Below are 10436 nucleotides of genomic sequence, written 5' to 3' on the forward strand. Positions count from 1 at the left end.
TAAGTCCCGGTGATGACGTGGTCACACTGGGCCCAAGCAGAGTCCACGTCGCCACACTCCAGCTGCAAGTGCGTGCACACAGACAACAGGGAGCTCGTTTAATCCATGGAGACACAAACACAGTCCAAGGGGGAGTCCAAGGTGGCTTGTCACGCCGTCATAGCACCGGTGCACCGATTTGGCGATGTCGGCATGTGGAAACCAATGCATGTACCTAACCCGGATGATGGTGTCGTGTCGTGTCGTGCTGTGTTTTGTTTTGTTGTCCTCGGTTAAGGGCCATCCCCACCCACCCCATCACCCACCACTCAAAGTGTCCCACCACCACCTCACCCCACCTGTCGTCACTCACTCTTAACATATGTGGCCCCCCTCACCTTCCCGGTGTAGTCCTCGTAGAAGGCCCCCGCTTCAATGGCCTCCTCGATGGACATGACAGCGGGCAGGTCCTCATACCCCACCTCCACAACACGGGCACCCGCGCGAGCCGCTGCCTCGCTGGTAGCAACCACGACGCCAATCACCTGCGTGTATATGTGTGTGGGGGTTCAAAGCCGGGACGGGACGGGGACGGGACGAACAGAGCAGAGTAGAAGCAGGGCAAGGTGGGCAGACCAATGCAATGGGGGAGCAAAAGGAAACGAGCACATAGGGCAGGGCAGGGCAAGGCACAGCTTGTCACGATACCCCAACAGGCAACGAACAAACGCAGACAAGCGACAAGTGAGTATCCACACATGTCGGAACAACATCGCCTCATCGATGCGGCAAAAAAGTTCGCTACGAACAACAACAAGCGAGACGCCCCACCATGCAGTAACAACGCCCACCACGCAACAATAGAACGAAGCATAAGAAAACGCGTCGGCACACGAAAACTCGAGGCCCACACGCGAATTCACAGCCGAATGCACAAATCCCCTTTCTGATCTCCACAAAATTTTCAAACCTGGAAAGACCTTAAGAACTACCCGCTCTCAACGCAAGCATACACGGGCTGGCCCCCGCCCTTCCGCCCCAGCACACACAGCGATCTCCGCATACCTGGCCCACAGCGGTGACCTCGCTGGTTGCAAACACCTCCTCATCGTACCACACAGGTCCGATGGCGTTACTGCCCGGTACGTCCTTGGCGCTGTAAAACCCCACCACGCCGGGAACCTACACGGTCCCGGGGAGGAGGTTAGTTACATTGGCGTGAAGGTGGTGGTCGTGGAGGTGGTGGGATAGGGTGGCGTGAAGGTGGTGGGATGGACAGGATAGGGGTTAGGAGGGGTTACATTTGGGGTTGGGTGATGCGCGTGGGGGGTTTGGGGTTGGGATTATACTATGCAGTGAAAGTCAAAGAAACAACTGCCGGAGTCCAAAGCTTTTTTCACTTGGGCTTCTTTTTCGCTGGTTGGGGTTTTTACCTGCAGCGCGGCGCTCGCATCCAGCTTGGTGATCTTGGCGTGCGGCTTGGTGGATGTGACCAGCGCCGCCACCAGGGTGTCCTGAGTCATCTTGATGTCGTCCGTGTACTGGGCCTCACCGCTGACCTGCGGAGTACAGTACGGCGGGTGGGGGGTAGCGATGAGGGGTGCGGCCGGAATCATGTACAAGAAATAAGGGGCGAGGGGTGTGGGGTGAGGGCGGAACGATGAACGAGGGGGAGCTTTGAAATGCAGGAGGGGGGTGGTAAGGTGAACCCCTGGCGAATGAAGCAGATACCAGAGGAAGGGGGGGTTGAGTGAGAATCAGAGACCAGGTAGACGCGTTGCTGCCGGTTCGAAGACGCATGTACGTCCAACAGGGTTGTGTATGGTGTACCAGGACTCCAGGAGGGCTGGCTAAGAGGAAGAACGGACCGACGAGACGAGAGAGGAGTGCGAGCCGTCACGGTAACTAATCGGCTTTTGTTCTCTCCCTCGCCACCTCCCAACCCCCACCTTTCCTCTTCGTCCTCCTCTCCCTCGTGCGTCTCAGGCAAGCACCTTCCCTGGTGCTCAAGAAAAAGGAGCACGCGCGCACAGCACAAAAACACCCCTACTAAGCCCCAGAGACCCCTCCCCGCACACGCCCCGCCCACCTGCAGCTCGGCGGCCATGTGGTGGTGCGGCTGCCCGACAACCGACACAGTCTCTGGAGTGGCGGGAGCCTGTGGCAGCAAATTGCGGTAGCGGCAGCCGATAGCGGCGGCGCACAAAGGCGACAAGTTCAACTCGACACACACGCGCATATATAATAATCACAAACACAGTCATAATCATAATAATAATACGTACAAAGTCCCCGTGGAAGGACTTATAGGGCGACTTATAGTTGAGCGAGGCGGCCAATGGGGGGCCGACGAACCACAGAAGAGTGATGCTGACACCACAGATAGACAGATACTCCAGGATTAGACACATACTGCAAAAATTGCCGATGGGGTTGAGGTGGCACACCAAACGCAACAACACCTACTAAAACCCACCCGAGCATGCACTCGGGAGATAGGGCAATAGGTCAACTCTGCAACCGTCACGGTTGCAGGACGCCGTGTCCACGTATCGAGGAAAGTACATTGGGTACCATGATGCGATATCTACGCATGCGGCATATCCCCTCCTACAACCCTTTTGAAGAGAGAAATGCAAGTTAACGAGGTGAAACACGCACATGTGCACGGTACATCTATGTATGTATGTATGTACATTTATTGCTCGGAGCAAAGGCTGGGTTCTAGTGCGTACCTCTGGATTCGCGTAAAACTGCACACCGTGGGCGGGGTGCCGCTCGTACGGCTTTGCGGCGGAGGCGTAGTCTGCACCGTGGCACACCAAGGCGGGTCCAAGGCAAGGAAACGCCGACGCAATGGGATTAACAGAAGATTTAGGAATGCATGGAATCCCGAAGAGGTTTTACTGCAGCTGACAGCAGCGGTACATGATGCAAGTGGTACTGCACGGTACGGTATCGTACGCTGCCCTTCGTTATACAGCTCGTTAAATAAGCGAATTCTATCCAATATTTCCTGAGGCGTCGAGTAGTAGATAGATAATAACTTACCGGCCGGTAGGTTCGCCCTGTACGCGGACTCGGTGTCGGCCTGCTTGCATGTGTGGTTTCGGAGCAGTCAGCCAAGTCAGATCATATCCCGTCAGACAAGCGTAGAATAATGTGGATAGGCAGGGAAAGGAAACGGGACCAAAGCCACGTAGACCCGTGTGCCGAATGGTAAAAGCATCTCCCGACGCGTCCGGCGTCGGGGCCCCCTTCCGCGTAGCCCCAGGGCCAGGGCCATACACATGGGGCAATACCCGGCATGATGTATAAGGCCCTCCCTCTCGCCCTTCGCCCGAACCCCGCCTCCACTAACTTACTGGCTCCCCTCCTTCCCGTGCTTTCTCCCCCTCTTTCCCACTCGACCTTACCTCCAGTGTAATCGCGGCGTGCACAAAGAACTTGAAAACGAACGAGGCCGCCAGGGCGCGGCGGTACTCCACCTTGCCACCCGGGGCATTCTCAACCAACACAACATCCTGACGAACAGCCGCCAGCGCCGCCTGCAGCCCAACCAGCAACCCAGCAAGTGACCCACGGGTCATCCTCATGGAGAAACAGGATGGCAGCGGCAGGAAACGCATTAGCAACTAATGTCTTTCCAGCGTAAACACCACAGCAAGCAACTTAAATCTTTACAAACAGGTTTCCATTGTCTCTTATATAGCAATTGCACGACAAGAAGGTTGCGTCGTCCCGTACAATGAAGCAACTCCCTCTCCCAGTGTCTTTTAATGGTCTGATGTGTGCATTTCCCCCCATTCCCACACCCCGCCACCCCCACCTGCAGGGTCTCCTGGTCCCAGGGTTTGCCCACCAGGGCTGCAGCCACGGAGGGGGCCATAATGGCGCGAGGGGCCACACCCCCGAAGGCCACCGCGGCCTCCTCCACAACCCACACGCCCTCAGAGTCGCCCCTGGCCAGCTTCACACGCATGCCTGCCGGCAAGGCGGTCACAGGAAGGCTGGAAACTTGGAAATCAACTCTTAAGCACTGCTAACATGCAAAAATGACACCAGCTGTCCTAACTGCCCAAGTGATCCCGGCTTAGTGGGGAAGGGGAGGGAAAGACGGGTAACAAGCGAATGATTGGAGCCGAGCGGAATAAGCCGCCCGAGGCACCGCAAAAGCTCTACCAGAGAGCAATGGTTTTGAATGGCCTTTCCAGGGCACTCTGCCATCCCCAGCGCTCTGCCACTCTGCCAACCGCTCGCCGCATGCCAGGTTGCAGCCGCCGCCGGTCGCTGCTGCCGTCACAGCAAACGCAGCCAGCCACCAAAGCCCCCATGCGAATGGAAAGCCCCCCTCCCCACCGCTCACCCGCGGAGGGGCCGCCCGAACCCGTCCAGACATCTCCTGCTCACCTGCATTGACAATGGCAATATCGTCCTCACGACGCGGGCTCTGCTTGAATTCCTTGACGTACTCGTTATGGCGGGTGAACGGCAGCACCACCTTGTACAACACCTCGTGAGGTCGTAAATCCACCTGCCTGCAGGTACGAAAGGGAGGAAAAGGGGACGGAATATAATGCCCGCTTTCAGGAATTACTCCAACATCGCCATCCTCTCCTCCCACGCGCGCACGAAATTCTCTCAACGCCTGTATTAAGCCCCTTTGATGCGCCGCCTCTCTTCCATCCCCGCCCCCAGCCCTCACTTCTCTGCCGTGCACATGTTGAGCCAATGTTCATTTACGTCGTGTAATATCGCATTCAGCCGCTGCTCGTGCCCTGCGTTTTAATGTGGGCGATGTTTTTCATTTTATCCTATTATCAAAAATGGGCCGTATACTTTTCCGAAGCACACATTCAGAAGGCAAACTGGTGCCTGCCAGCGCCTCGGATCATCTCCGGAAATGTCTTCATTTCCGAAGAGGGTTACGCAACAACGTTTCCCCCAATAAACACCACCACCACACCACTACCACCAACAACAACAATACAACACCAACGATGACGAACCTGTAGCCCAAGAAAAACTCTGAGGCACGTACGGCCCTCTCGCCCGTGTCCTTGCCCAGCGCCACAAAGGTAGCCCCCGCCGCCATCCACAGGGGGTTCAGGTCCGAGATGGGCGAGCCTGTCACGATGTTGCCACCCAGGGCGGACACGTTGCGGATCTGGTTGCCCGCAAACCACCTGCCACGTCGCCGGGGTTGTGCACACACGGCAGCGGGAAATGCGGTAAAGGCCCTTAGCTGCCGTGGAGACGGTGGGCGGAAACCATGAAGACAATGTACATGCGTATGTGTGTGTGGGGGGGGAAAGACGAACCACACACAATTGAAGCTGCTGCCAGGGCAAGAGTGTATCAAACGTGTATCAAACGTGTGTGTGAGGGGGGGGGGCCGGGGCAGGGTGTAAGACTTGTCTAGTAAACGGGGGATTCCCGGTTTCCACAACCTCCTAGTGTCGCGGTGCACGCTCGAACGCGAAAATAAAGGGAAAATTGTGCGGTCGGAGAGGGGGTTTCGGCAGTTGACGCGGGTCTTTTCCAACACTTGACCTGCTTGCTCTGGAGTTTCCTGCTGGTTGCCCTCCTGCTGCTACCTGAGTTGGTTCACAACGGCCTCCATGGCCGACACCTCGTGACGGGGCCTGCTGGCAATGAGCCCCTTGAAGGCCTTCATCATACGCGTCAGAGTTACCGCAGCGCCAATCTCCACGCCCGTCTCCGTTACTGTGATCTGCTCAAGCCGCCGGCCGTTCCGTGAAACACACACGCAAAGGCACGAGCACAGACGAACGAGATGTCGAATGAGGAAAAGGCGAAACGGCGGAGATAACGACAGATAACAACGAATGGTGATATTGGAGGTGGCCGCTCAAGCCGGAGCTCGTGAGGCTGAGGACGGATGATGGCAGAGAAGGCGGGCGGCAGTTCTTGAAAATACGGGTAATAGCAGGGGGTATGGAGGCAGGGGGCATTTGTGTGAGCCAGTAGGGCTCCGTGTTGCAGGGCCCCGCACACACGACTTCAACCACACAGTGGGTTTGCCCTGCAGAGCCCGTCCTATTCACCCAAAAACACCAAGCAGACAACATGCAAAAACAGGGACTAAATGGGCCGGGCTTCCTACTCGCGTCTCGGCTCATCAAAAACTCATAGGAGCTGGCCCCCGGACCCACTGCGAGAGCACACCTGGTTCATCTCCTTGACGTGCGTGGGCGCGATGATGACCGGGTACTTGGCATTCTTGAACTTCATCTCAATGCCCACCTCCGTGTTGCCCACCACCAGCTTGGCGTCAGGGTGGACGGACTTGAGCTCCAACAACTGCTCCAGGGTGGCAGGCCGGTGCCACGTCACGACGGGGCCTGGCGGAGTGGATGGTGGGAAAGGAGCAAAGATGGGAAAGGAACAGAGGGATAGGGGTAAATACATTCAACGTACGGGTACGTACATGCATACATACATACGCACGTACATCCAATAGACGCAAGTACCTGGCATGGCCAAATGGAAGGCAGGTCGCTTCTTCAACTCCGGGGGAAAGATGGGCTCGCAAGTGGGTCGAGCGGGAGCAGCAGCAACCGCAGCAGCAATCCCACCCGCCGCCTTCTTGCAGCAATTCTCCGCACCGCAACCGCTACTGGTTCCGTTGGTAGTTGCGACAGCACAACCGTTGACAGCCTTTTCCGTCGAGCCGCTGCCACAGCCGCCGCCTGCCTTGGAGGCGCAATCGCAGGGCATGCCGCTGGAAGGGCACACGCCTGATGCGCCATTCGCGGCAGTTGCAGTTCCGTTGGTGGTTGCGGTTGCAGTTGTTCCGTTGGCACCGGGGATAAGTCCCTTACTGGCAGCGATGGCTTCTTCTGTGTAGGCCGCCGGGTCGGTCTTGGCAAAGGTCTTGAAGGCGTCTAGGATAGGTCGGTATCCCGTACAGCGGCTGAGGAAGCAGGCCGAAGGCATAGACGGGCAGGGGGCGGAAGAGCAGGCGGAGGAGGAAAGGGGTAATCATCAGCAAGACGCAGCAAAGGGTAGCAACTGCTGACGTCCAAATCCCCAACTGCTTTCTGCCCATGGACAGCAGAAGGAAGGAGGGGAGGGGGAAATACGGTTCATCTCAAATACGGTCCATTTGGGTGTCAGCATTTTGGACCCAGATGTGGGCCTAGCAGATGGGGCGATGGGGAGCCTTTGTAAGGGGTTTGGCACATGGGGAGATAGGACGCGCCTGGCCCAGATGGATGGGAGGAAAGGTGGGAAGGATCGATCAACATCCGCCACGTAACGACCAGCATTCCATGAGCTCAGGGCATCCAGAGCCTCTTATGTCTGTAGCGGTCGCCTCAAGCCTCGGCCTCGCTGCCTTGCATCGCTCGCTTTAGAGGCTATAGGTTAGGTCTCTAAACATAAAGCTCCTCCTAAGGTTAACCCAATTGCATTTTCTGATACCCCTCGTATGTTTTGGGGTGGCTGCGTTTCTTAAAAGATATTTTTGGGTCCAATCCAATCCAAGCAAAAGCTTTTGGGTCCAATCCAATCCAAGCAAAAGCTTTTGAGACCAATCCAATCCAAGCAAAACAAGTTAATCACGTCGGCGAGCTGCATCACCCTGCGTGCGCATATCTTCTTCTTCTTCTTCTTGCAGATAGACTGGGCCGCGTTGACCAACCTCAGTCCTGCCATCACAGCCTCACCCCACCGGACCTCCTCTGCGGACCATACTTCAAATTCAAATTGCCTCACAACAAAGTTGCCTGGACAGATCGACCGACCGCGCATTTCCATTCACACATCTTCATGCCCGTCGTCTGGTGCTACCTACCAAAGGTTTCCGCCAAGCGCGTCCTCGATGTCTTCTTCCGTAGGAGCTTCCTCGCAGGAACGCAGCAAGCTGTACATGGACATTACAAAGCCGGGTGTGCAGAACCCGCACTGGGAGCCGTGCATAACTGCCAGGCGCTGTTGTACAGGGTGCAAGCCATCGCGCACGTTGCCCAGGCCTACGGTCGTGCGAGAGATTTGGAAGTCAGGGGCAGCCAGTCCAGGGTTTGGTAGGACGGGAGGGGAATAAGGTATTCGGGGGAGATGTCGCCAGGACAACGTAGGCATGCGACCCAGATGGTGAGTAGCAGGAAACTGAAGTTTGACTACTGCAGTCTACTTGGCAAAGAGTCAACGGAGGCCCGAGTCGGAGATCCAGTCGTGATGTTTTACGAACAGTTTTGTGTAGGAACCTTTGAATGCACACCAAGAGCCCACCTACCTTCAACCGTAACGACTTGCATTCCCTCCACCGCGTAAAGCGGGCAAAGACATGCATTCGCCGACCGGTGAACGACGCGGCCATCCTCATAATGTGACAGCATAACTGTGCAAGCCCCACATCCACCCTCGCCGCATCCCAGCTTCGTTCCGGTCAATCCATTCTCTGCATGTCAAAGTTTTATTAAAAATGTGCACGACTCACGTGCAGCTCGTGGGGTACAATTACAGAAGTTTCCGTGGGCGACTTTGTAAACCTAAGTAAAATTATTATCATTCCATGGAATCATAGACCAGCCCAGCGCATAAGGTCTCATCACACGCTGAGACGGTCCGTTGTAGGCTAAGTCCACAGCGTGTGTGCTGGCGGCCTCACCCCTTAAGAACTGAAGTAAGGTCGCCTCTCCACGATCAGCCGGCAAAGCATAGCGTTTGCCATTTATATAGCAGACTGGCTCCGGCGCGCTGGGCGACTCCACCCTCAGCATTTCTGTTACTTGGATAGATTGAAGCAAGGATTATACGCCACGTACCTCCTGGCAAGTCAGGCACGAAAACAGGTAGTTTTGAAATGCCTTGAAGCAAAGGAAAGTCCCGTGGACCATATGAGAGGAAAGCGGTTGGTCGTTGAAAATGTCACCCTTTACCTTTTCAATTGCGCTTTATAATGTGCTGGTCGATGTCAAATGATGAAGTACAAAACACTGTAATTATAGATCACGGGTAAGAGGTACTGCTAATAATGCAAGTCGGCTTTATTTGCCAGCTTGTTAGCTGAGCAAACTTCACCAGAATGAATAAGAGTGCAACCTCCGCAAAGGCATCCAATTGAATAAACCACGTGGAAAACGCAAGGTCCGATCGCAACGTGTTTGGTGTGTACGAAAAGCGATTGGATTTGGTAAAAACGTTTTATGCACCTGCGCGCAGAGGTCTTACAGTTCTGCATAAGATACAGTTATCGTTGAATGTCAATTTAGGATTTGGAAGTCGTTGTAATCTTTCTCATGTCATGTCCATGTGGTCCGATAAGGCCAAGGAACTCTGTCATCTCGTCGTAACACAAGCAGTGCGCGGTACCTGCGATTTACCATGAAGAGGCGCATCGCCGCCGCCATGTCCCACATTTCAAGCCCGGGCGCCAGGGGGTGCGATATGTACGTCTGGGCCTAGTACGAGCGGCACAAACCCGACAATACCCGACACGTCAGCTTTCCCGTCCATGTCGGCATCCGCATTTCCTCAATACCCCCAGAAGCTGTGCTGCGTCAATCTGACACCTGGACACCTCCCATTCAGCATCTTCCCGAAGTCTTTCGTAAGCACGCGCACTCGTGCACACATGTTCCCCTCTTCGTGCGTATGCTGTAGCCGCTGCGTTCGCTTGCGCTGTGCATGTGCTCGGGTGAGACAAACCCGTCTGTAGAGCTCCACGCGTACACCTCACGCCGCGGCTCGCTGCCCTGTTGCCTCAAGGACAGCTTTACGTTCACGTTTCCAACTTGGAAAAGAGTGAGGCGGTGGCGTATCATAGTCGAAAAGGGCATGATATGGCTTCCACGTTGGTTCGCCAGCCCCAGCCGTTGCCATTGTGATTGCCTGTTGTGGGTTGTGAGGCGGGGAGGCGGGGTGGGTTGTGAGGCCGAAGAGCATACCGTATGCTGATGTATTGTATGTAAGGCAAGGAATGCTGCATGCGATGCGGTCAGTCCTCCAGCAATATCAACGCCAGGCCAGACCAGACCACCGAACCAAGTAGTAAGATTTGTTGGCTTGGGCGTGAAGGTCCGAAGCGATTGTAGGAAATAGAGTAACTCTTTCCTTGTCATCCTCTTCGATTATATCCAGGAGTGACCGCGTCCCATTTGGTTGATCCCTATGGCTCGTCAAATTTGGTTGTCCCAATTTTTTCACTTATTCCTTGCTAATTCCCCCAAAGGGGACTGAACTTTTCAAGGTCTTTCTGTACAATTGTCGTACAATACTGGATCCGGTCGGTGTCGCAGCTTCTAGTGGTCCCACTCAACCGGTTCTGCCATCCATGCAGTTGGTCTGAGGACTGGCCGCTGGTATCGTCTCAAAAGGAAGCGTCGTTCTATGTCCGACTGAGAGCACGTCGTACAGCCATCCTAGCTCTTCCTAGCCTGTACAGGACCTTCACGCCTTTGGTTTAGAAGGCAATGCTACGGAGCGCATGG

At 55.4% G+C, this 10436-nt stretch overlaps 1 protein-coding gene across 1 annotated transcript in view; it reads right to left on the minus strand.

The window, feature by feature from the left end:
• The window catches only part of VOLCADRAFT_63971 (uncharacterized protein), a gene marked incomplete at both ends in the record, with an annotated part of 17158 nt that extends 8432 nt beyond the window's left edge, over positions 1-8726 (minus strand). The window contains 17 exons of the mRNA XM_002953669.1: positions 18-62; positions 378-524; positions 1045-1161; positions 1413-1538; positions 2069-2200; positions 3345-3527; positions 3809-3963; positions 4390-4513; positions 4985-5165; positions 5577-5713; positions 6169-6344; positions 6474-6585; positions 6658-6740; positions 6807-6916; positions 7799-7976; positions 8240-8404; positions 8615-8726. Coding sequence (XP_002953715.1) covers positions 18-62; positions 378-524; positions 1045-1161; positions 1413-1538; positions 2069-2200; positions 3345-3527; positions 3809-3963; positions 4390-4513; positions 4985-5165; positions 5577-5713; positions 6169-6344; positions 6474-6585; positions 6658-6740; positions 6807-6916; positions 7799-7976; positions 8240-8404; positions 8615-8726 — 2283 coding nt within the window. The remainder of the gene's footprint in view (positions 1-17; positions 63-377; positions 525-1044; positions 1162-1412; positions 1539-2068; positions 2201-3344; positions 3528-3808; positions 3964-4389; positions 4514-4984; positions 5166-5576; positions 5714-6168; positions 6345-6473; positions 6586-6657; positions 6741-6806; positions 6917-7798; positions 7977-8239; positions 8405-8614) is intronic.
• Positions 8727-10436: the final 1710 nt, after the last annotated feature.

Source organism: Volvox carteri (genome assembly GCF_000143455.1).
Source record: "Volvox carteri f. nagariensis unplaced genomic scaffold VOLCAscaffold_37, whole genome shotgun sequence".
In the NCBI taxonomy this organism is placed as follows: Eukaryota; Viridiplantae; Chlorophyta; class Chlorophyceae; order Chlamydomonadales; family Volvocaceae; genus Volvox; species Volvox carteri.